Raw genomic sequence first — 25,556 nt, 5'->3', positions numbered from 1 at the left:
ACGAGAGACTTCAGCAATCAGTGAGTGCGCGCGCCGCGCAAGACAAGAAGAGCGTACGGAATTGTATTTTTAGTCCCAACTACTCCACTCGTTTGTTTGCCGTAATATGATGGCGAAAAAGACAGAAACTTCAACTGCAGACCGTCGATGGTAGAAATGTTTCTTTTATGGACCTCCGGGAAGTTGTGATCGCGATCTTCTAGCAGGAGTTCACCTCCAGCTCCCCCGAAAATAGCTGTTTTCACTGCGAAGATTATTTATGTAATAACGAATAGACGGCGGTGAGGTGACGGAGAAAAACTAGCAGCCTGGCGACGGCGTTTCAGATTAGCCCCCTTATGCATCGAGGATCCACGGGGGACTGAACCGCAAACCTACCGCCGTTTTGTCGAAGATTTGTTTTTTCGGCTAAGTTGCCTGAGCGTCCTTCAAGGAGTGTTTTCGTCCCGCGGTGAGGGAGCAGCAGCCACGCCGGGGAGGAGGCATCGCTCCACGGCTACTACTCGGCGGCTAGCACCGCTCCGCTGGCTGCCACCGACCCGACGCACCGAGGCCTCCTGGGCTCCGAGGAGGGGACAATGCTTGAAATAATGTCCGAGCATCAAGGTAACGTTGTTGTAGCCCACCGCTGTGTGGTTCCGATGGTAGAGGGGGCATTCAGAGTCAGACTTTGTTGACCGGACCGCCCGCTGTCATGTCTGTCTTGGTTGTTGCACAGGGTATTAAAAGCTAAAGCTGCGTTAGCATCGATGCTAGCTCATGACTTTTCCCCCTTTTTGAAGAAGCGGGACATGAAAGTTGAAAGCTCGTGTCTATTTACGACAGTTTACATGTATATCTGCGTGACGTTGTGACATTAAACACTTTAAAAGTGTCATGGATCTCGATAGCGCGACATGGTGACAGCGGTAGGGTTAACGGTTGTAAGTAACCCACCCTGCGACGCAACGACGGACAGGTTGGCAAGTAAAAAGGACAGATCTGCAAGCCATCAACCCCGTCGCCTCGCAACGCGCCGGGGGCTAGTAGATCTGCTCTTTATTTAGCAAGCGGCGACAGCTAACGCGCCATGATAACTACTTCGACGAATAGTTTTTCAACCAACCTCAAATGTAAAATTAATTTGAAGCACCACCCTCCTGTGAATCTCTCAGCCTGTGTTTTGACGGCTGGTTGTGTTTAAAAGAAGATTTCCATCCAGCAGCAACGCCGCTTCTTTCTGACCATACTGGCTAATGATGCTAATGGTACACCCCACCAGGAAGCTAACAGGCTAACTGAGTGGATCAGTTGATAAGGGGACCAAACTGTATTTAACATTGGTGAATGATATACAGTCACTTACACTAGCACTTGCATACAGCAACAACACGGCTAAGTGATGCAAGTTAAAATTCATCCAAACTTGTTGCTGTCGCTCTCCCAGCAGTCAGTCGAGTGTCGACATAACGGTTTAGCCTCTTGCCTGCTTGTCACAAACGGCCAACAAGCTAACTTCACATCAAGGGTTATGGGAACTGCAATCGATCATGTAACATTACATAATAAATAATATGCGATATATGTATGAGTGGTTATGTTGGATGAATGAGCAAGTGGTGTGCGAGAGGCCCGTCCCCACTGCTGGACATTAGCTATCGTTAGCGACTTAATGCATTTAAACCTCGGCTCGCTGGCTGGATGGTTTAGATTAAAATAATCCACTTCTTTGACTGTGACACATTGGGTCGGTCGATCGATCTCACGATCTGTCTTTTATACGAACCGGACGTATCAAACGGTGACATAACAAAACCTTTCCTCATGGCAACAGTATTAGTTGAAACTTGAAATGTGTTTAATAAGCAGGCTAATGCTAATGCTGCTATTGGTCTACGTTAGCTTTCACCGTATCCCGATGCAAGCATGCACGACATCGCTGTACACTACTGTCTGCACAACTACCGTATACATCGTGACTAAATGGCAATTTTCTTCTCTCTGTTGCAGATTCATTATTGACGTGCAAAACAGAACCTCTGGTAGGTACCCTTTTGATTTTAAGAATTCGTTTATTTTATTGATTTAGCCATTGGCTTCATGTGCATGTTTGTGTACTAAAGTCATTTTAATAAGCCAGTATTTACTTTTGTAGCCTCCAGAGAGGAGAAAGAGGACTGTTGAAGACTTCAACAAGTTCTGCAACTTTGTTCTGGCATATGCTGGTTACATCCCCAGCCCAAAAGAGGTATTTATTTGTGAGACTGTTTTGTGAAGTGCTGAACTTTTGCATTTGCCCCAATGCTCAAGTTGTGGGAGGATACTAAGAATCTTTATTGCATTTTTCTGTAGGAGAGTTCATGGTCTCCCACGTCATCCAGCTCTGCACACAGTTCAGGGCTGTCGGCGGACGGTGGTGGTGGTGGAGGCGGCGGTGGTGGTGGCACCACTATGGGAGCTACGTGGGGCGATGGAGGCTCTGACATCCACACCATCCACACTTTTGTCCGCAAAGCCCGTGCCAACAAGGGCAAGAACATTCGCCGTATGCATTCGGACAGCCAGCTGCTAGAGAAGATGCGCCTTAAAGACTCTCTGTACGACAGCCAGGCTGGCACTAAGACAGAGCGCAAGAAGGACAAAAAACTTAAAAGGTTGTCTGTGGGCTCGGCCATGGCGGTGGGAGATAGCGGGAGCAGCGAAGGCGAGAAGCGTGCCCGCATCAAACGTAGCAAAAACCCCAAAAAGCCAAAAGTGCCCAAGAAGCTCAAGAGCTCAGCCACTCAAAGCGAGACAGACTCAGAGACAGGCCACCAACATACTGAGGTACGACCTATCAGGGAGGAGCTGACGGGGCATGACGTCTCCGTCCACGGTGCACAGGGGCTGGGGAAGTTGCAGACAGAGGAGTCTACCAGGGAAGCGGAGATGAGCTCGAGTGAGGGTGAGACCTGGATAGCCGATGAGGACATCATGGTGGAGTCAGGTATAAGACTTTTAACACTTGTGCTTTAATAGTATGTATATCATTAAAATCTACACTCTTGATGCCTTTGATGCCACACATCCTTCTAGTGTTTACTAGTTTTATATGTACCCATTGAGGACATGCCCCCAATACAGCCTGTAACTGTCTATTCCTTTTTCCCCTCTGCCTACGCAGGTGACGATTCATGGGACTTGATCACCTGTTACTGTGGAAAACCATTTGCAGGTCGGCCCATGATCGAGTGCAATCAGTGCAGCATATGGGTGCACTTGTCGTGCGCCAAGATTAAGAAGTCTAACGTTCCTGACATATTTTACTGTCACAAGTGTAGGGACGGACGGCGGTCAGGACATAAGAAAGACCCCTAAAGATAAGGGGATTGGGAGTATGACAAGCCCCATTCCCCTCTTATTCTGTCCCCCCACACCTGTTGTTTTGGGCAATGCCTACAGCCAAAACAGCCTAAAATCTCACCCGGATGGCAACTGTATTGCCAGTTTGTAAGTTTTCTTTTGACAATCACAACCATTCTTATTTATCCATCAGTTGTTTTTCACACATTTTTGCCTTTGAGAACTGGACACAAAACGGGTGGTGGAGAATCATTTAATTTGTATTAACCCTTTAACTGTAAATTGGCTAAAAGACAACTCTATATATATATATATACACACACACAAACGTGCACCCCATTGGTTTTCAGATGTTCGCAGCAGATGTGAAGTTATGGAAAATTAAGTCATGATATTGATCGCTTAACAATAATTCTTAAATTGCTCCAAAATAAAATTGATATTTAAATTTTTATCAAGGGACAGGCATATTTAGTTTGTACATCGCTAGAATGCGACCACACACAAAATGTATATCTGCAGAGAAGGAAAAATGTCACTCCTTTTTGTTTTTGTTATATATCTATTAGTGCTAGTTCAACAGCTCATTTTGTTTTTCATTTGTTTTGGGATCCCCCAATTCGATTTCAGGTCTAACTTTGTGATGAATGTTTGAGCCTGGAAGCTCTTGTTTATAAAAAAAAGAATTACATAAAGTTACAGATCAAATCTGCTTTAAAACTGCACACAAACTGGATCTAAATTTGAAATTGCACACTATGACAATAGTGCACTTTTTTAATTGTGAATCCAAATTTCTTGGCCCTCTGCACATTTGGATGTTATGGGATATAATGGGCACTGTGCAGCTCTAGTCTGGCTTTCCAGAAGGTGACTTAACCATTTTTCGGTTCCAGTTCATTTTCACCAAAGCTTAATTTTGTATATGTAATTATGTACGTATGTGTTGTCTGTCTTTGTGCTGCCAAGCCAATCAAAGTTTTGGGAAACTGAACCGGAACAAGAAATGGCTATGCCACCTTCTGGGAACATGGGACTAGTTAATGCACAGTGCCTATTTGCTACAACTGATGTAAGCTGTATTTAAGCTAGCATGTAACTTATGTGCATTTGTATCTCGGCGCTTAATGTTTCTCCCTGTCTGGTTTATCAGTTATTGGTTGACATTCATCATCAACCTCTAATTGGAACATTGACAACTGTTTTTTTCCTTTTTTTTCTCCATGTGTATTTTCTGTTTTGTTTTTCATTATTGAAAGGCATCTGATTTGGGAGCGAGGTGTGATAGTTTTGTTATAAAATGAAAGCTGGGCCAATGCTTTACCATGTAGAAGTGGCTTAGAAGAGACTTGTGCATGAATGGTTGTAAAATATTTTTGTTTTTCTATTTTACTTTCTTTTTTTTTTTTTTTTTTTTGTTAGCTTTCTGAGAAGTGGGAGAAGATTCTCCCAAATCAGAAGAATGGACATAACAAAAATGGTTGTCTCACGTCGAGAACGAAGTTGACTGTAGTGTACAGAAAAATAAGTTGACACCACGTGAGTCGTGGCATGCTTTTTCCTTTGCTGGAGGGAGAGTTATGTTTAGTCCCCAATAGCATATGCACTCTCTCCATCACTCCTTCAGTTCTATGTATATACCCTATTCTTTGACAACTGTACATATGTGAAAGTGAAGAGAGAGAATAGCCAAGCAAATACTATATTTTCTGCATTCTAATATTGTTTTTCTTTAACTGTAGCTTGAAAAATAAAAGTGTTTTTGGGGAACGTGTTTATTCAATTTTATTTAAATACAGACAAGTAAATATACTTTTTTGTTTTACATTCGATATAAGCAAACTGTCTCATTGTAGCCACTAGAGGGAGACGGTCAACAAGTATATCAGTTTGGCAGCACAAAAGATGAATAAATATTCATCAATTACATAAACAATCTTAACAAATTAATGCAGAATTCAGATTGGAGTTGAGAAAACAGGAATGATGCCCTTAATTATGGAATTCTTCCAAGTGGTCGTCGGGTTCATCCTGTAACAAAATGTACATATCATGAATCACATAAGGTGATCTTAAAGGACGACTTCATCCATTTTCAAGCTATATTTTGGTCCATATATATATAGTGTCCACACAGTCCTATGAGACACCGACTTTGTAGACAAATAGCATAATATGAGCATCGTAAGGACCAATGATATGAAGATAGGTTGACAATTGGTGAAGTCATCCTTTAAGTTGTAGGATCATGGAAAATGGCAGTACATGAAAAAATATCAAAAAGTGTTAGAAATGGTGTATTGTTAGACGTGTCTGGCAGGGCTTCCGTTGAAAGAATGACCCACATGACACATTTACTTAAACACTTGAACCCCAGCTTCCATATTCTGGGGGGAATGTTCACCAAAAATACATTATATTTAACCACGCTAGACACTGATCTCACAGAAACTGTTTTGAAAAGTAAAATTCAATATGTGACAACGGCATGAAAGATACATGTGTAAGTGTTTTCACAATGATCTGTCTTACCTTTCTGCCCCGGTGGCTAGTCATAATAGAGCTGTCAATGGGATCTAGAGGAGCCATCTTTTTCCTAGAGAGCAAGGGTAGGGGAAAACAAGATAGTAACACATTACTGCTGTAAGATTAAGAAGCATTGAATTTGTGGTTATGCAATGTTCCATACATCTATCTGTCTAGTTCACATACTGTAGTGCTTGGAAACACTGATTTGAGTAAGTAACTTATTTTTTTCCTATCATCAATAGGGCATCAAGGCCATATAAATAATATTTTCAATATTATTTACTTGTTGCGTTCATCATGTCCACACCTCCTCTCAATGTTTTTACGGTGGTGATGGTGCTGGCTGTTGTGGTGCACAGACAGGTTCTCCAGTGGGGTGAGGAACTGGGTGGCAGACTGGGAATGGTGAACCTCCAGATTGCGGCCTGTGTCCATTGCGTCCCCCAGTGAGAGATCTCCCGGCTCAGTGCGATCAGGCAGACTGGGAAAGAACTCTTGCTCCAGCCAGGTCGCATCCTAAGATAAGGAGTAAAGCACAGAAACTATCAAATACATTTGAATAAATTACTGAGAGAATTAACCCAATAATAAAGCTGTGAGATATCAGAATAAACTTTATTGTCATATCGCAGGCTTACAAGTGTAAATCATTTGTTAGTTTTTTTGTTTGTTTTTTGCAAGCTCCATTTATTTTTTCCCCCCACTTATAGAAAAGGGAATGATGGGGGTGCAGGGGGGATGGGGGGGGGAAGAAAGAGCAAGGAGAAAAACAGTAAAGAAACATTTTAGGCATAGGCAAATATACACTTGACTATATACCAATAGGCTATAGTAATTATCTTACATCAGTTTGACACTGCTTGCAGTCTTACTTTAATGTGTACTGTACATAATGAAGATTTAAAGCCCTAACCACACCTTGGGTCCAAATGGTTGCAAGGAGTTGCATGGTGACCCTTTGGTGTGGTTTGGGCCATTGAATTCCATGCGTTGAATCACTTCGGACAACTAGGGACGATGTGTGTCAACGTGCAACAGGACATATCACATCGCTGGGACAATGCTAAAACCGTCTCGACCCTTTGGTGTGGTTAGGGCTTTAAACAGTCATGAAAATAAAAACTGGATAATGTGTGTTTTTTTCCTTCACTACACCACAATTGTTATTATCAAGGTAAATATAATAGAAGCCTTAAAGTGTACAGACGTAATGACTAATTTGAGTGTGCGTTTGTGTATAAAAATCATACCCTTTTGGGTCTGAGTCTGTTGGGCAAGAGAGAGGCAGACATCTCCTCCAGCAACAGGTAAAAAGCCAGGAAAGGTAGCACACATCTGGAACAAAACATCTGGTGCAGACAGACGGATACAAATTTGGTTAAGGGTCATAAAAAAAATACTTACTAAACTAAGTTGAAATCATTCAAAGAGCAGATTGTGCCAATAACTCACCTTCTCACAATCACAAGAGTTAGTCAGGGTTGAGTCGGCAGTTCCTTGATGATATTGGCTCCAGTTCTTTGTCTAGTATGGCCAGTGTGGTGGGTATTTGTAGCCAAGGGTATGGGGTGGGTTTATATATGTGACAAAAGGACTGTTTAGGCTAAGGGTGTGTATACTGGAGACTGTGACTTCAGACATGCCAATTATGCATTAATGGTTCCATCAAAAAACTTCACAAGCAGCGCCAAAGGTTTTTCCCTGACAACATCCCATCACACTATGCGTACGTGCACGCACGTGCACACCCACCCGCCAATGGTAGATATGAGGAGAGACGGGAGCGTGATAAGGACATCATTGGATATTGTAGTTATGCTCTTGTGTCAGGGTTGCACATATGGTTTGAACTTGATCTCATTCTGATTATTTTCAGAATTTTCCATGGTGCTCTAGTCTAAATGTCCACTCTCATACCTACACACATTTTTAATGGAGTGATTGGGTTAAACTGGTATAGGTTACGGCGTTTCAGTAGATGTATATTCATATATTTATATATATATGTAAATTAATATTTATTGATATATTGTATATTATGTTCACTCATTCAGAGATCCAATGCAGATTTGTCTTGTGTTTCATTCTCACTGCTGTTGCTGCTATTACACCATAATTTCCCTGTCTTATGGTATGGTATGTTATGTTAACGGATCTTACCTTACACAGTGCTTTCAGCCTCTCAAAAGCATGGCCATTTTAGTTGAAACAAAGGATATGATGTACAGTATTAATACTTTTTAATCACTCTCTCCATCTCAGCTGACCTTTTGTTATCAGGACTACAGTATGACATATAGAATGCATGTCACACAAAATAGGAATATTTTAAGTTTAAAAGACTGTCCCATTAAACAAAAAGACAAGCAATAGAATTATGATATTGATGCTGTGTGTGTGGCAATCTGGACAGCCTGATCTCTCGCTTCGCCCAATTTCACCAGTGGATCGCCATCTAGTTGAAATCACACACAAGCCCTCCCTCCCTTATGCACTCAGCACAAAACAAAGGGATTGATGGAGAGGGGAGATAGGGCTGGGAGTCCTCATGCATTCAGACACGTTTTCACTTTTCCTCTTTTCCCGCCCTGTCCTAATTATTTCTATTTTGGGATCAGCTGGACTCACCAAGTATAGAGTTGGTGCTGATAGATCCGCCATGTCTAAATAAACCAAGGCAAGACTGGTGGGTTCTTCCTGGGCTCTGAAAGACACCGCCTGGCAGTATGTCAGCATGGGGAGAAACCAGATAGACATCACTGATTACCTTCATTATGAGAGGTCTGCTCATTAGGAACCTTGTTCTCTGTGTGTGCGTGCAATCCGTGCATGTGCGTGTGTGTGTGTGTGTGTGTGTGTGTGTGTGTGTGTGTGTGCGCGCGCGAGCGAGCGTGTGTGTGCGTGCGTGCGTGGGGTAGACCCATGGGCTATTACTGCCTCTCTCTCTCACACACACACACACACACACACACACACACACACACACACACACACACACACACACACACACACACACGCACACACACACACACACACACACACACACACACACACACACACACACACACACACATACACACACACACACACATACACACACACACACACACACACACACACACACACACACACACACACACACACACACACACACACACACACACACACACACACACACACACACACACACTGTATACGAGCTTCCAAATCAGAGTGGGTGCGCACTGCACAAGCGGAATGACCCGCCCCAGCTTTCGGCACTATAAGTATCCTGCATTGCACAAAGTACCAAATATAGACCCAGCAGGGACTGACACTGTGCCACAATTACTGTCCCACTGGATATAAAATTAAGGAAAAGCACCCTACAAAAAGAACCAGGGGGTTATGGAGCTAACGAGCGTGAGGTCCAATGGGAGGCTGTTCCAGAGTCTGGGAGTCCTGATGGCAAAAGGTCCTCGGTCACCAGCCTAGATTTAGGAACATCTAATAAGGTTGAATCAGAGGACCTCAAATAATTCATACAGGATACAGGATAAACAAGTGAAATTGGAAGTGAAGGCACCAAGAAATGAGCAGACTTTTTTTTACTGGGACACTGAGGCAACCCACCTAAACATTAAAAAAAAAGTTTTCTGTTTATTGAAGAGCTGAGACACAGGGAACTCCTTGTTATGAGTGATAGCAATGAGTACTATCAAAATATAGACAGCATACTTACTCCACCTTTTAATATTTTTAAGTCTGCTTTATTTGTGTCGTTAATCTTTTGCAGTCCCAGTTTCTAGAGGTAACAATAACTCTTTTCTTTCTGTACCCAGCCTTTTTGAACATTTTCTAGCTGGCCTCTGAGCAGTTTATACTGAACAATCAACACCGATGAAGGCCGGAATAAAACAATAATGTAATATAATGTAATATTAAAAAGCAAGTAGGCCTAATCTTGTTTTGTTGTGTGCAATCCTTCTGTCTTTATAATTGCATGGTTAAGTCTTAAGCTTAGGACAAGGATTATCATGCACCTCAAATGATAAAGAACCACCAATCCTGTTGGAGCTCCAGGTGGTTGTCTTTCTCATCTACTGGATAGGCTTTCCTACCTTTATGGATAGTAGCCTACAGTGTAGTAGAGAATGACAGGAAACAGGAAGAGAGGGAGACGGGGAGTGCCTACAGAAGGCTATAACCAGGCCATCAACCACTCCATCCATCCAGACCAGTGGTTCTCAAACATTTTCATGCCAAGGACCACAAATTGACATTTATTAGCCTGCGGACCCCCATTTGAAAAAGATATGCCAACCAGGGACCACCATAAGAGAAGAATCGTATGGCTCTAGCCGTGATTCTTAACCATTTTAATTTCAAGGACGCCCAGTTTGACATGCATTAGTCTACCATTTAATGGCATTTATTGTAAAATCAATGTCAATTTAAACCCTGAGAATGTGAAAATTGAACCAAATGAACCTGAGTTACAGACCCACAAGGGTCCATTTGGTTCCTATTTATCATTTAGATAGGGACCCCCTGGAACTCCCTCAAGGACCGATGGGGGTCCCCGGACCCCACTTTGAGAACCAATGCTCCAGACATCCTTAACCATTCAGGAGACTAAAATCAGCAGCAGTGCTGCTCTGATCTCGAACCAACACCTGCTTTTACATCATGTACTTTTCCAGGAGATAAAGTATGTCAAACAGAGGTAGGGCCAGCATAATCCCCTAAGTATTTTGCTCTTCCAGTCTGTCCACAAACAACTGAACTCTACTATATTTGCTTATGTTCTGACATAGGCAATTAGGCAATAGGCATGTATGCTTATGCCTAATTGCATAAGCATACTTGACACAATATAGCGGCCATTATTTAGTAACCGTCGCCCTCTGGTGGTTAGAACCATGCTCTGGTCAAACCAAAGGTGAGCGGTGCACTGAAATGACAGAACTTAACTTACTTAAGCCTGGCCCCTAACATGATGAAAGACATATGTTTGCAATTAGAAAAGTTGATCCTCCACTCCAATTCTCCACCAGTCAACCCTCAAGTACGGAGTCCCATTCCACTGATTGATCAGCAGTGCTTGTCTTTACTTTACCTGAACCTAAAATCTAGCTCCACTTGGAACCTCAATATCTGCTTTAGCTAGATATTGAGGTTCCAAACGGAGCTACCTAAAATTGTCTGTCTAAATTGTCTGCAGTGAAGGTCATGACATTAGGTCTTGTTAGAGGAACCAAATGTGGCACAAACAGCCCTCAACACAAATAATAATTTGATTGATTAATTGAAATATTTATTAACAGTTTGCAGAATTACAGTACATTTCAAGCACAAACTCAATACAAAGACTGTTAACTGTGAGTGGACGACCCAATTAAGCATTACACTTGTTTACAAGAGGGTCCACCTTGTTCAATTCATCAAAACATTTAGAGAAGTACAAATAGACACTTCTATATACTCAAAGAACAGAACAGGAATTCATCATAAAGGAGGTAAAAAGGGAAAAGAAACATATACAGTGAGGGGAAAAAGGGGTGGGCGGTGGGGGGGATTCAGATTTTCAGTTTCGAATTGCAGCTGTCCGTAGGTGCCCTTTGAGATCGGTTTTGAAGGAGTCAAGGGATGTGCATGTCTTAATGACTGTTGGTAGGGCATTCCACATTTTGGTGGCATAGGAGCGAAAATAATTTAGTCCCTCGTTTGTGCCGAATCTGGGTTGTACATGGTTTGTTAAGGAAGTATCTAGACAGGTACATGGTTATCTTGGTGGTGTATCGAATCTTGTGGACCAGACCCATTGCAAGATACTGTACTCTGTCGTCGACCCTAAGCCATTCCAGCCTGTCAAAGTGAGCAGGGGTGAGGTGGGTTCGGGGGGTGAGGCCAAGTAGGAGCCTGACCAGTTTGTTTGAAGTCTGGAGCCTGGGCCTTTGAGGTGCTGTGGTACCAGGAGGTGCATGCATAGTCAAAGAAACCTTGTATGAGGGCTCCTGTTAAGGTCTTCAAGGTGTTTTTCTCGACCAGTGAGGAGATCCTGTAAAGGAATCGTGTTCTTTGGTTGACTTTTTTGATTACGTTGGTGGCCATTTTAGGCCTTGGTAGGTAATTTCATCTTTAGTGTGATAACATTGTCACCCACTCTAACCAAGAAGCCATAATGACTTAACCAACCACGCCCTCTCCTGGTGAGCATGTGGGAAAAGTTGATGAAGACCTGAAGACCTTTAACCTTTTTCTCAAACAGACTGAAACATTTTACTTCAACACTGTTTCAACCTGGCTACTTCTTAATTTGTTATTACACTCAGGGCTTCATCTTGCGCCACCCTTATCCCTAAATTTATGCCATTGTTTACTATTTTGAAAATCATTCTAAAATAGTTCAACTAGCCGATCTACATCTACAAGTTGTGAGCTTGTAGATCAGCTATTTTAACTATTTTAAAAGGTTTTTTTAAATAGTAAAAAATGGCAAATAAGTTTAGGGATAAGGGTTAAGGGGTGGTGCAAGATATATAGCCCTCTATGTCGTCACGAAACTGAGGATATAGCCAGCACACAATCAATGTCCTTTTCACAAGGTTTTATTTACCTCTCACGGACAGGTCTTCCTAAGTAAGACAACGTGAACTTCAGGAAGTGAGGTATAAATAGTATATCAAAGTCTTGAAAGCTAAAGACTCAATATTATTCATAGGGTACCAGGAAAGGACAAATGTAATGTGAAATACTAATACAATTACAATTCATAAGATCACACAGCCAATTCTTCCTATTGATCCATCAATCTATTTATATAAAACTAGTGACCGTTGTCGTGGCAGCAGAATAATAAGATAAAGAATAATTTGAGAATGTATTTAGATACACATGGAAGCTTGATTCAGAGGCCTGTGCGGAACAGGCAACAATGTTTTCATTTCCCCCCGTGCTTGAGTGCTACCCTCATTAGTAGTGTGAGTGAGGGTCTGCGAAATATCAAAGCTTGAAACCCCCTGCTTTAGACCAGAAAGGCAACAATGTCTCATGTCATGTAAGAACATGCAACAATGTTGAGTAATTATAACATAATGTATTCGTGTTTTATGATGCATTTTGTCCTTTCACATTGGCTACATTGTAAAGTGCAATGAGTGCAAGACTAGAAAAGTATAAATGCAGTCCCATTGACTTTCCGTTAGCTAGAATTAAAACTTGAGCTGTAATTTGTACGCTCTGATACTGTGATACTATAGATTGGGGTACCAGAGATCAAAATGGTATCAAATAAGGGTACATGGCCTAATGGACATCCTTGAAATTAAAATGTTTGAGAACCACTGCCCTAATTGACTTGTGTCATGAGCTGTGTGCGTGCAAAGGAATGGAAATGCTTTGAGAGTTCAACTCATCGACAATTTATTGAAGACAATAATCATTACTACAATATGTAACTATTCTCATACAATTACAACAATATATACAAATTCATCAATTGATAAACTATTTTTTATAAAAACCAAACAGATATGCAGTAGCTAACACTTCAATATAAATATAAAAACAGCCGTTGGAAAACAATACTCTTATAAACTTGTGTAGAACCCCGTTAGCGGCAGCGGGTACCACGTACCGTGACGTTAGTACTTTACTTTGAGGCCAGTCTATTATGTCAGTCATGCATGTCTGATGCACCAACTTGGGACAGTTCTGGTATCTCCATAATGGGCAAGAAGGGAGAGACACGCAGCGATTCCTGGATTTATACATACCGTAATAATAAGATGCATTTTAAGTTTTGCTTCTTTTCACATCAGCCATCTCCTTTGCTCTGAAGCCTCTTTTTGTTCTTGTTCGTCGTTTTAAACTCGCCTTTCGGAGCTGATGACTGGCCCAGGCCTGTCGTCCCGTGATATTCGGATGAGGTAGCGGCTGGCCGACTGGAGGTTCCATTGGTACTTGGAGAGGATTCGCATGCAGTCATCTCTGGAACACAAGCTCAAAGAGTACAGCTGCTCCAGCTAAGAGAGGCAAGGAGGAGGACAAGCAAATCAAAAAAATAAGTGTGTTACCAAACCCAATTGAAAAACGCAAACAGGTGAGCATGTAAATGTAAATGCAATGTTATCTTTTGAAATAGTTAACAGATGGTCGAACCTTTAGCTGTTGTTGAGCTCTCATTGGGTTCCAGTCATTGCGGCGAAGAGCACCATGGGCTTCCTCAATGGTCACCCCATGAACTGCCTCCATGACCTGATGAGGTAGCAGAGAAGCTTGATCATTCACCCTGAAAAGTAAGTACTTGTACTTTAAGTATAGGATAAAGTTAATCGGTTCATACCTTCGAGATGAGCACGTCCTTCGTTTGCTGCACTTGAGGTGAATACCTTTCCTTCTCCCTTTCTCGGACTCTCTCCTTCTCTCGATCCCGTCCATCTTTGTTGTCTGGTTGATCATCCAGCTGTGGGGTTGATCGGGCCATGTGAGCCATCTTAGCCAGATTGCTGCCACTGTTGCCCGGCTGAGGCTGGACCTGGGGCTGCGGCGGTTGGGACTGGGGGACCATCTGTGGAGGAGGAGGCCACGACAAGCCATGGACCGGATGGACCGTGGGCCTGCGATCTCGGGCCATTACCTGAGGCCTGGGGCGCTTGAAGGCAGGGGGCGGAGGCCGCGGAGGGGGCGCGATACTGGCCTCGCTGAACCTTCGGTGGTCCTGTTGCATTACCATGCTACGGGACACCATCACGTTGGGGGCGGGCCTGCCCGGCACGTCCACTCTGACAACGCCGCCTGGCGGATCGTTACTCCGGGGCCCACTCAGCACGGATTCTAGGCTCCGGGTTATACCTGTACAATGACAAGAGAGAGAGACTCACTTAACCACATGAACCCTAGTCTCTGTGTCGACCCACGGCAACTAAAAAGAGGGTGTTTCTCCTTCATTTGCCAATGGGTTCTCAGATTGCATGAACCCCTAGCGTCCTCATTCTGGCATCCATGGTAGGTTAACGTTCGGTACAAAACACGGAATGCTATGGAAAATGGTCAGCACTATAATGTGAAGTATACCGTGAGTCGTAGCCAATGTGCTAAACATGTCAGACCACCAGTTACTTTAAAAGCAGTAGAAAAGTGACAAAAGGACAACATGTAGAACACATGCAACAAGCAGAGCATTGTTGGTGTTTGAATAGCATCAAATGCATCTTGTCCGACAGTACATTGGCATAATCAGTACTCTACAGTATATTGCAGCTCTTACCTGCCATTTTCTGGAGATTGGAGACCTCCTTTTCCCTGCTGGCCACTGTGGCCAGAGGAGTCCTCGTGTTTCCACTACTGTGAATGAGGTCAGAATAGTTCTACAGTAAACACACAAGACTGACTTGACAGAAGATCAAATAATATATGAATTATTAAATTATATTGAGGACCGTATGTGTGACTTCCAAAACTGACAACTTTTACATAATACCAGCTGTATGTCTTCAACCAGAAAGCTTACAAGTAGGTTACGAGTACTGGGTTTATACACTTTGAATTTGCAATCGTATAATTGAGCGCTGCCTGCATTGTCAAAACACCAGAAGAAGCTAACGGATCTGATTAGGTCTCACTGACGTTTCGAGGCGCTCCGGCGTGCCCCAGTTGCGCTCAGGGCGTATGTCTCCATGTCCGGCGTGGTACAGACTGCCCTTCAGGGGGGCAGAGATGTGGGCTGAGGCAGAGAGAGGCGCTGGAGTGGGGTTGGGGACGTGGTGCAGACTGCCCTTCAGGGGGGCAGAGATGTGGGCTGAGGCAGAGAGAGGCTCTGGGGTGGGGTTGGGGGCGTGGTGCAGACTGCCCTTCAGGGGGGCAGAGATGTGGGCTGAGGCAGAGAGAGGAGCTGGAGTGGGGTTTGGGGCAGCACTGCTGGGGGCAGCGATATATGGTGCAGCAAGGCTGGCAGGAAACCAGCCCATCGCCAGAGACCTCTGGTTCTGTCCCTTCCACTCACTCAGCTCCAGCCTGCACAAATAAACAAATCAAGCGCCAAATTAATACAAATACACGAGTGTTTTACTACACAAGTTTATATTCAATATTGTAATTTTTGGTCCTCTGGTCTACAGCATGTGACCTCAATCATGCCTACGGTTGCATCACTCCATATCTCAGAGACTCCCTATTGTTTAACCCTTTGAACCCTAGCGTTCATATTCTGGGGCGACCATTCGGGTGAAAAATAACAGTTCTACAAGCTCACAACATGTTGCAGCACAACATGTTGGCCCGTTACTGAGCTAAATATTAGACCGTTGTTTCCATAGGGTTTTCTTATTATTCTTATTCTCTTATTTCTGTATCAGTGTCTCTCACTCTCACCCATGGTCTATGATGGTCACCAGGTCACTGGCCTGCAGTGTAAGTTTCCTGGGTTCTGCAAAGTCTCTCGTTGCTTGCACCTCCATTGGCTGAGCCTGAGGAGATGGACAGAAACACTAAGGAGTGAGTAAAGTGTGTATATAAAGATTTAGTGAATACAAATACCTACAGGTGTATATACTGTACAGTGTAATGGACAGTGTTGGTGGGCATTATATACGTAACTAATGCTTCATGTGGTTATTTTTGTTAGCAATAGCAGCAGTAACAATAATGGAATACTTTTACAAATGGGTTAATATTATTACTTTAATGCAATACTATTACTACATTAATGCATTACTTTTAGAAAATGTTTGTATCAAGATTACAATACATTTATGGTCATTAATGACAAATAAGTTAGGGCCATTGTCACTATTTAGACTTCAAAATATGTACCCCAAAAAGAGTGGGCACTGCAGCTTCAGAGTTTGTGTTTCATCATGACATTTTGAAAGGTTATTTATTTAACTGCCATTTTAGGCTGCTAAAATACCAGTTAAATACCAATAACATTATTGTGACAATATTCTAGACTCCCTTGTTCCTTTTACTGTAATATTATGCATACTCCTATTGCAAATTATAGTACTACCGTCCAATTCACAAGTCACTTTGGCAACAGACTCTGTTACCAGAAAGAAATAATGTTTACAATTCCCCAAAAAACTGTTTAGATCCAGTGAGGGTCATTGCTGAAAGGGACCGGTGCCAGCGTTGTCCCTCCATGTTGACTGACCTCTGCTACCAGTGTAGTGATTTGAATGAAGGTGGGTCTGTCTACAGGGTTGACTGACCTCTGCTACCAGTGTAGTGATTTGACTGAAGGTGGGTCTGTCTACAGGGTTGCAGGCCCAGCACTTCCTCATCAAAGTGTACAGTTCCTGAGGGCAGTCTGGAGGTCTTTCAAGCCGTTCGCCCTCTCGCTCCACACGCCACAAGATCTGGGTAAGCAAAAAGGAGAGATTGAGCCAAGAGACAATACCATTGTGAAACAAAACATGCTATAACCATTAAGTGGTATAGGTGAAGACACAGATCAGTAGACAGTAGACACCACTACAAACAGAGACCACACCACTATGGTAACACAAAAACTGCTATGGTAAAAAGATATGGTAAAAAGATAAAAGGGGTAGAAAAAACATGGTAGGCCACTATAAAAAAAAAGTGTTAACAGAAGGCTGGCCAGTAAAGGGTAAGACGCTTTTATGATTAATCAACTTATAAAGACATCTTTAATAAATAAGAACAAATTAAGTGCGGAACAAACGCAATGTTGAAAGCTCCACGTGGACTTATTCCTTCTTGCTCCGTGTTTGACATGCACAGCATTGCTCTGAATGGAATGGAATGGTTGTTCTAAACATTTTAGCCTGATGGTGTGTCATGATTGTGTTGCAGCAGCTACGCACCTGTCTGCCAGACAGGCCAAGCCAGGGCTCCTCGCAGAAGGTAAACATCTCCCACAGGGTGACGCCAAACATCCACACGTCGGAGAGGTGGGAGAAGGATCCCACACGTAAGCTCTCTGGGGCACACCTGCATGAGGTATGAGACGAGGCATGTACTGTGTCACAAACGAGACGGTAGATCGAGGCACAGTGCTGTGCTAGCCTATCCTTTTCTCTACAACTCTCACCATGCGAATGGGATCCGTCTGTGTGCACTCATAACATAGTGGTCCGAATCCTGGGTCAGGCCCCTCATCAGGCCAAAGTCACCAATCTTGACCAAGTCTTTGGATGCCAGCAGCACGTTTCTGGCAGCCAGGTCCCTGTGGATGAATCTCCGCCCCTCGAGGTAAGCCATGCCCGCGGCGATCTGCGTGGCAAAGAGCCAGAGGCGAAGCAGTGGGTAGTCATAGTGTCGAGAGTGCAGGATGTCGTACAGTGAGCCCAACGTGGCCAACTCTGTTACCTAGGGGAAGGAAAGACATTTTATGGTAAATGGACTGCATTTATATAGCGCCTTCAAAGTACTTTAAACACACACACACACACACAGGGAAGCTGGATTCAACAAATTTATTTATTTGAATGACGTGATGTCCGCTTTATTTTCTATTTGACACGTTGACACTTCGACATACTGCCAGGAGTCCCAGACCTGCACTACCTGCTGAGCCACTGCTGCCCCATTTTATGAATGCCCTTCCAAAATGCTGCCATTTGATGAATAGCCATAGACCATAACATATTGCTTCTACCATCATCTACACAAATCACTTCTCCTAATGTAACTCAATGTCCACAATCTCCTGCTATGATTCAATAGAGTGAATAAATGGAATTGGTGATGGCGAAAATGGAAGGCAGTGCCGGTTTGCTTCCCTCACATAGGGGAAACAAATCAATTACTGAGACAAAGAAAAACTAAACATGGAGTCTAACAATGGCATGGCCTCCCGCTCCCTGTTCAGTCTTTAGCTGTCGATATTAAGTTACATGTGTGTGTCATTTGAGGACTAAGCCACACAAATCACAATACGCTGTTCAGTGCCAAAGCTGCACTCTACAGGTTGGCTGATTGTGGGCAGGTCGACTTGTGTGGTGTGGTAACATCTAGTGACCTTTATAAATAAGTATAATTTCTCTGTCACAACCTCTGTCTCGGCTGTTGGTTTCGTTTGTTGGTTCAATTACTGTGTTTTGGTATGCCTTTCCTGTAGCTCCAGACAGTTGGCTCATAACATTAGCCACCGTTGTCAGTGGCTTGCTTTGCAGCAGTTTGCTGAAGAGGTGCAGAGACTTCGCACAGCTTTTCAGAGTATGGGGTCAGACTCGGGCAACCAATCATGACTAGGTCGCGCTAAAGCCAACGGCATCGAATATAGGCCAGGCTTCACCTGGCAAAAAGTATCTGGCCTCATGATGTTCAACGGAATCATATGTTATCACTGTATTAAATACACGTAATCAACCATTATCATGACATTGGAATATGGCCAATATGTCAGGCCATGGATACTAGGGGTACTAATATTTACTATTCTCTGTCTATCGGGATGCAACTCGAACAGCGTCGACGCTCTGGTGGCCGTCGCAACGCTCGACTAGCGCCTCGAGACGGCGTGTCTCAGTCATGGTCACAAAAAGCAAACGCTCCCATAGTTTCACTTCCGCGTTTCCCAACATGTGTGACATTCTGGCTGTTTTCTAAGCTTCTGATCACGAACAGTCTCTTGATTAAGTGGTGATAACATTCGAAGCGGGTGCGACGTTACATACATGCAGATCTGTGTATTGTAAAACATTACCATCTTGAGTGGCTGTGTGAGCACGACACCGTGGAGACGGATGATGTTGGGGTGATCCAGTGACTGCATGGTGGTCACTTCTTGGAGGAAGTCTGTCAGTGTCTCCGTTTGTCTTGATAAACTGCTCCTCAGTAACTTTACCGCTACGGACACCTGAAAAAAGGAAAAGGGAGTATAGATGAGTGGTTGGTTGTCAAACATTTTCATGTCAAGTCAAAGTCATATGTTTTTAGCTGCAGACCCTAGTCTGAAAATATTTTGAGCCAGGATCATCCATAACAATTGTTTCGCAGATCTACACGTGCTGTGAGCTCGTAGCTCGGCTAAATACTGTAGGTCTCAAACGGTCCATACGCTTTTCCGACCAGTCATTGGTCCGACATGCAGAAAACGACCGAATTAAGGTTGGCGAACATGCATTAAGGTTGGCGACCGGATTAAGGTTGGCGAACAGGCGTTAAGGTTGGTGCTGCTCTGTGCTTGCGGTTATGGATAGGGTTTGAGGTAAGGTTGTTATTGTCTGACCTTTTGAGAACCACTGATTGGAAAGGAGTGGAAAGAATGTGAATGTACTGTTAGCAGTATTGCCTGTAGCCTAGAAGCCTAATATCTCCTTTGGTGAGGGGAAATTGATCTTTGAGACTGCCTATTTTCACTATTTTTGCATGATACCATTTTATCATCTGTGTTATATCAATTCCAGGTATTGTTTTTTTTAATAAAATGGATGATTCTGAATAATAAAAATAATATACCGTAGTTGCAACTTGCAGCCCTAAACTGACCATCATCATCAAATATGTATATGAAGTCCCTTACCACTCTCCCTGTACGGGTGTGCCACTCTCCCCTCTTGACCACCCCAAAGGAACCAGAGCCCAGCTTCTCTCCAAGGATCAGCTCACTGTCTTGGATGAGACTCGGTAAAGCTGGGGCTCCGGTTTCCTGGCACTGTCCTGGAGCCACGCCGCTCCACTGGTCACCCCCCTCTGGACCGCTTCGAACACCGACTACCTGTGCACACTAATGAATGAAATAACGTTGTTCTTATGGAATGATCAAAATGGGCAATCCAACATCTGCCATTCTGAGAACACGTGTGAAAAGTATTATATTGTACCTTGGACATCCAGGAGCGTGGCCGCATGTTTATCTTATAGCGTTTCAGGGCATCCCATAATCTTCTTTGTGCTGGGTGGCATGGACAGAAGAAATGTGGGTTATATATTGAATGCGACATTTTGAGTCTAGTTTTATAGAAACCAGACTGAAAATTAAATCATCACCTGAGCTTTTTATCCTTTATATTCCTAAATCATTCATTGTTATTAACAATTTACTAACTTTAAACTATGTTCACTGAGCTGTATTTGACCTGCATGCCTCAGGTGCAATCCAGATGACATCACCAAGATGGCAAATTCTAACTATTCTATTCTCTGAAACAGTGGTTTTCAACACTTTTCATATCAAGGCCATAAGGGTCCATTTGGTTTCATTTTACGCTCTCAAGAAGAGTGAAAGATCTATAAAAGGTCCATTTGGTTACCAACTCTCCATTTAGCTGGGGACCAACTGGAAGCCTCTCAAGGACCACTGGTGGTCCCCGGACCACTGGTTGAAAACCACTGCTCTAAAACACAAAAAAATCTCTATAAGCCTATAAGGGTCACTTTATTCCTGGAATAGACTGTCTGTCTTTTGTGCACCTACTGTAATCCTCATGGTAATTACAGCATTGATCAAAGACCTGTGGTTGGGCCTGGGCCGGCATAGCGGTCCAGGCACCATGACTGGTAATCCAGCATGACAGTGTGTTGCGGGTTCGAGTCCTGATCCTGACGAACTTTACTGTGTGTCTCCCCCCCCCCTTTTCCTATCTACCTACTGCTACTATATCAATAAAAGGCAAAAAAAAGCCCCAAAGAATATCTTAAAAAGAAAAACAAAATCACACCCGTGTGAACTGAGTGGTGCAACTCCGTGTGGGGGTCCCCGGAACTTCCACACAGGAACGTGCCCAGGGTGCCAGCCTGGTTCCGGCGAGCCGCCCCGCGTCCAAAACGGTCGAGAAATGACAGTTACCGTGTGGGGGCCCTCAGGGGTCCCCGGAACATTCAGACCCCAGGAACGTGCCCAGGGGGCCACGCCGGTTCCGGAAATGACATAGTTACTGTGTGGAGGTACCCCGAGTACCTACTACTGTACTGTACTACCGCTGTACTGTCACACCCGAAATCACGTAATGGCTGCTAAAAACTCAGCATGCATGCAGCTGTGCACAGTGCGAAGCTCAACAGCTCCACTTTGTCACCTGTTGGTACTCTAAACATAGGGACAGACAGACAGACAGACAGACAGACACACACACACACATTGCTGTTCCTTGGAGTGGCTGCACAACTTTAAAAAAAAAACCTGTGGTTGACTAACCAGGTTTACTGATGCCGATGTGCTCCAGGTCGGCCTCCTTGACGTAGTCGAAGTGTTCGATGCGGGTGATGTTGAGGCCATCCCTGACACGCAGGTAGAACTTCTCCAACTGGACTTCAGCCAGGAGCTTGTGGAGCCACTGAGTGTCCTGGTCCATCACCATGACCAGGCACCACTGCCACTCTGGATTCAAAAGGGAAAAGCTAACTTTAAAGGCCTATTCATAGTACAGTTTCCTGTGAAGAGGCGAGTAAAAAGGGAGAGATGTGTCTTGTGAGCGGTGACCACCGCGGCGTGATGCCATGTTGAAGTTTTCGGTGGTCACCTTATCTCCGTAAACTGGACTATGAATAGGCCTGAAGGCTTCATCTCTGTACGGGCTGAATTGTTATCTTTCACACAGCAAAGTCCTGCTTGTTCATTTAACTTTGCGAGTGTGTCCGAATTTGTTACGTTTATTCGTTTGCTTTAAGTAAATGTGCAGCTTTTTTTTCAGCTATGAAAAAAACCGCTCAGCTGATCAGTAGGCGCACTAGTCGCCAATAGCAGCACTAGTCATGTAAGGATATAAGATTACAATAAAATTAAGCACACTATATATAGCCTCTCCTGCTATCCAGTACAGTATATATATATATATATATATATTAAGATTTGTGTATAAACTGTATCCGAGTATTTCACATTGGGTATGCACAGTCAGTCCTGGTACAATAGCAGCAGTCATGTTTGACAGTGTCACTATGTTTACATAGTGATAGTCCTTGTTGTGTCACGTGGAAGCAGAGAATGGCTCTTATTGTTGTGATAATGATGTATAATGAGTTTGCATCCTGCTGGAAGGAGGGTGTGTCGTGAAAGTTGAAACTCAAACAGGCACTTCATTTACTTTATGTGCCGATTCAAGTTTATTGTATCCAGGCCCTAAGAATAGCACCATTCACACACTGACTAAAAAAGAGAAATATGGTGGAAAAATACTATTTCCTTTTGATTTTGATACATGGGACAGAATTAAATGATCACTTCACAGATGGGATGCAATAATGGAAAGGGGTGAAAGATGATAGGAAAAACAGGGCATGAAGGAAACAAAGGAACAGATGGCTGCGGGTGAAAACGGTTGGGCAAGGAAAGGGAAGAGTTTGAAGTTGTTCCTCAATGTCCAATGACATACGTTCCTGTATTGAAGCTGTGCAAAGATGCCATTACTTCAGCCTGTGCTCTTCCATGGAATCCTAGAAGCAGTGTCACAAACGCAGACATGCAAATGCTACCTTGTCAACACTCAACAGTACAGGGGTGCTCTACTAGTACCAGTCCAACCTGATCTTTTTCACACGGTAATTATGCCCTATCTACAAACACTTAACACGAGATGCTCAATTGCAACAATACTGAAGACACACTTGCACTAGGAAACATCCGGATGACTCTGATGCCTCTGGCATGATCACGTTCACTACAACAGCCCTCTAGTTACTTCAATATTTTAAGTAATCACACCAACAATACTCACATCACCTGAGGTTACCCTATAAGACCAGAGTGCAGCGGTAAGAGCAAAAGCCTGTCGTACTACTTCCTCTTGATCACATTAAACATACATTAAAATAAATATAAAGTAAAGTGTATCAATAGCCATAAATCCTAGCTTGCTTGAAAGTATAAATGATTCCTGCAGCCTGCAGGTCTTGGAACTGCAATAAAGCAGCTTCCCTCCCTACTGTTATCAGTTGGTTTACAGTGGAGGGCATGACTTTGATGAGAGGCCTTAACATTCCTGTGTCAACTACCCTGGAAACCCCTGACACTTTTTTTTTAACATATGACTGATTTTATATACTGGGTTATAAGAATTACAGTGTGTCTGCATTGAATGCCTTTCTGTGAGTTGAATGGCATGCTATAAAACATTCACACAAGACAAAGTGCTTGACACTCTAATAGCTAAAAGTGGATGGAAGGGACTAGCCTGGGCACGAGTGACGAGATGTATTTTAGTTTAAATAATTTTTACAGAGACAACTCCCAAACACACCCAAATATAATTCACAGTAGGCTATGTGATTTCTAAAAGGCCACTATGCAGCGAAGCAATGTAAGCTGCCAAAAGCGGGTAAACAAAGGGGTCAGTTTTGTCATGCACTGCACTGAGATAATCTTCTCCAGGTCAATCTTTAACCAACACAACCACTGAATAATCCTCAGTCAACTACAATGTTTGTGGACTGGACTGCTGCTATGTTGAATCTAGTATCTACATACAAAAGCTTACAGCTACTGGGGTAAGCTTTGATCAGGCATGACTAATAATATAATTAGAAAAGCCTTCAAGTTGATCAACACAACAGCTATTGTAGGCAAACATACCACATAGGGCATAGACATTTGATCATGGTTTAGGGATCTTTGTTTACATTTACATTCCTTTGGCAAGTGAACCTAATATCGAATCAAAATGTAACCATAGGGTTCCCTCGAAAGAACCAACCATGACACATTTCACCACTCAATGGATTGCAGAACAAACAAGTGAAACAACTAATGTAACTGTATCAGTCTAATCTTTGTCTTCCAAGGGTGTGCCTCTCAAACAAAAACGGCGAGGAATTATTTCGCCAGTAAACGATTGCCATCAACAAACATAAACCTAAACCATAAACATTTTAAATGTACAATTATTTAACCCTAATCCCACAACGACAATAAGGGAATGCGAATCGAAAAAAAACCCTCTACGAGATTCTAAATGTTTGGGCTAGGACATGTCATATAATTGCCTAAGGATTGGAAAGCAAGGTGCAATTTCTATCACACGCGATAAATTTTACTTGAAAAAGTAGTTCAGTACTGTATGACTGGGTGTCTCAACCAAAGTCCAGTCACAATCGATAAGGATAAAATTACCTTCCTTTAACAGAAATAACCAGTGTTCTGGAGCTTGACAGGCAGTTCCTTAAACATCAGGACAACAGGACATAATCCATAGCCATTAGAGCACCAGCGAGCAGCGACTCGTAGGTTTTTTTTTCTCTACACAAAATTACAACATGCTGCTGAGTTTAGCGTAATGTAATCCTCATTTTGCGTATAGGAACTACAGTTTTCGGCAATCTTGTAAACGATAGGCTTTATATATTCCCCTTTTCTTTTGGTGAATCACAAAGTAACCCTTTTGAGATCTACCTGTGTGTTTCGGTTTCAGCTGCTCTCTGTCTCCGCCCCTTCCTGCTTCCCACCTGTCCTCCTGTAATCCCTCCCACCCTCCACAACTGTAATTTATTCAAACAGACAAGTTTGCTTGCTTGAATTGAATATTAATATAATTGTTGCTAAGTAGACCTATTGATCACTGATCACAGTAGGCCTATTTTGTCCTCAGTCACCCATCACTACTGTTTTCATAGTTTTTATTATGTAGAATTATGAAATTGCATATAAGCAGCAACTGTCATGTTAAAATAGGCTAGGCCTACTTTAAGACTATCAACAGGGTATGATTGTCCCTCTTGTCTAGTGACAGAGTGTAGGCCTGTAGGCTACACAACATGCTTGACTTCAGTTGTGGACGAAACTTGCCAGGGGCTAAAGCATGAGCCAAAGAAACTCGAATGAC

General features: G+C 43.1%; 3 protein-coding genes across 5 annotated transcripts; 1 reads left to right on the top strand and 2 right to left on the bottom strand.

The window, feature by feature from the left end:
• The first annotated feature begins 55 nt into the window (after positions 1–55).
• phf23b (PHD finger protein 23b) lies at positions 56–5,095 on the top strand. Its single transcript, XM_083789002.1, has 5 exons — positions 56–606; positions 1,990–2,021; positions 2,135–2,227; positions 2,332–2,965; positions 3,143–5,095. Exons 1-5 carry the CDS (start codon positions 579–581, stop codon positions 3,334–3,336), a joined length of 981 nt encoding a protein of 326 aa, XP_083645128.1. The 5' UTR covers positions 56–578; the 3' UTR covers positions 3,337–5,095.
• LOC310875685 (uncharacterized protein) lies at positions 4,691–7,388 on the bottom strand. The gene is made up of 5 exons (XM_083789003.1): positions 7,303–7,388; positions 7,101–7,199; positions 6,134–6,366; positions 5,854–5,917; positions 4,691–5,352 (listed from the first exon to the last, which is right to left on the bottom strand). Exons 2-5 carry the CDS (start codon positions 7,197–7,199, stop codon positions 5,314–5,316), a joined length of 435 nt encoding a protein of 144 aa, XP_083645129.1. The 5' UTR covers positions 7,303–7,388; the 3' UTR covers positions 4,691–5,313.
• A 5,849-nt stretch (positions 7,389–13,237) lies between these two features.
• Positions 13,238–25,125, bottom strand: tnk1 (tyrosine kinase, non-receptor, 1). Of its 3 annotated transcripts, none has more exons than XM_083788652.1 (14): positions 24,848–25,125; positions 21,938–22,120; positions 20,625–20,695; positions 20,324–20,527; positions 19,505–19,657; positions 17,888–18,165; positions 17,661–17,787; positions 17,043–17,189; positions 16,204–16,298; positions 15,460–15,846; positions 15,101–15,177; positions 14,177–14,685; positions 13,993–14,088; positions 13,238–13,856 (listed from the first exon to the last, which is right to left on the bottom strand). In XM_083788652.1, exons 2-14 carry the CDS (start codon positions 22,098–22,100, stop codon positions 13,698–13,700), a joined length of 2,466 nt encoding a protein of 821 aa, XP_083644778.1. In that variant the 5' UTR covers positions 22,101–22,120; positions 24,848–25,125; the 3' UTR covers positions 13,238–13,697. The 3 variants fall into 3 exon arrangements, with proteins under 3 accessions (XP_083644778.1, XP_083644779.1, XP_083644780.1); XM_083788653.1 differs by having other exon boundaries at positions 15,101–15,174; XM_083788654.1 differs by having other exon boundaries at positions 20,324–20,518.
• Positions 25,126–25,556: the final 431 nt, after the last annotated feature.

Source organism: Protomyctophum parallelum, assembly GCF_964188405.1.
Source record: "Protomyctophum parallelum genome assembly, chromosome: 18".
Classification (NCBI taxonomy): Eukaryota; Metazoa; Chordata; class Actinopteri; order Myctophiformes; family Myctophidae; genus Protomyctophum; species Protomyctophum parallelum.
The sequence above is the reverse complement of the archived record's forward strand: the minus strand, read 5'-3'. Positions and strand labels throughout refer to the sequence as shown.

Excerpts from the sequence above, each read along its gene's own strand:
- phf23b (XM_083789002.1), top strand. The coding sequence starts at position 579 with ATGCTTGAAATAATGTCCGAGCATCAAG. Across the intron at positions 607-1,989 it reads AATAATGTCCGAGCATCAAG|ATTCATTATTGACGTGCAAA; the intron begins GTAACGTTGTTG and ends TCTCTGTTGCAG. Across the intron at positions 2,966-3,142 it reads GGACATCATGGTGGAGTCAG|GTGACGATTCATGGGACTTG; the intron begins GTATAAGACTTT and ends CTGCCTACGCAG.
- LOC310875685 (XM_083789003.1), bottom strand. The coding sequence starts at position 7,199 with ATGTTTTGTTCCAGATGTGTGCTACCTTTCCTGGCTTTTTACCTGTTG. Across the intron at positions 6,367-7,100 it reads ACAGACTCAGACCCAAAAGG|GATGCGACCTGGCTGGAGCA; the intron begins GTATGATTTTTA and ends TCCTTATCTTAG. Across the intron at positions 5,353-5,853 it reads CTAGCCACCGGGGCAGAAAG|GATGAACCCGACGACCACTT; the intron begins GTAAGACAGATC and ends ATTTTGTTACAG.
- tnk1 (XM_083788652.1), bottom strand. The coding sequence starts at position 22,100 with ATGGTGATGGACCAGGACACTCAGTGGCTCCACAAGCTCCTGGCTGAA. Across the intron at positions 15,847-16,203 it reads GTGACCATCATAGACCATGG|GCTGGAGCTGAGTGAGTGGA; the intron begins GTGAGAGTGAGA and ends TTATTTGTGCAG. Across the intron at positions 13,857-13,992 it reads GAGCTCAACAACAGCTAAAG|CTGGAGCAGCTGTACTCTTT; the intron begins GTTCGACCATCT and ends TGCCTCTCTTAG.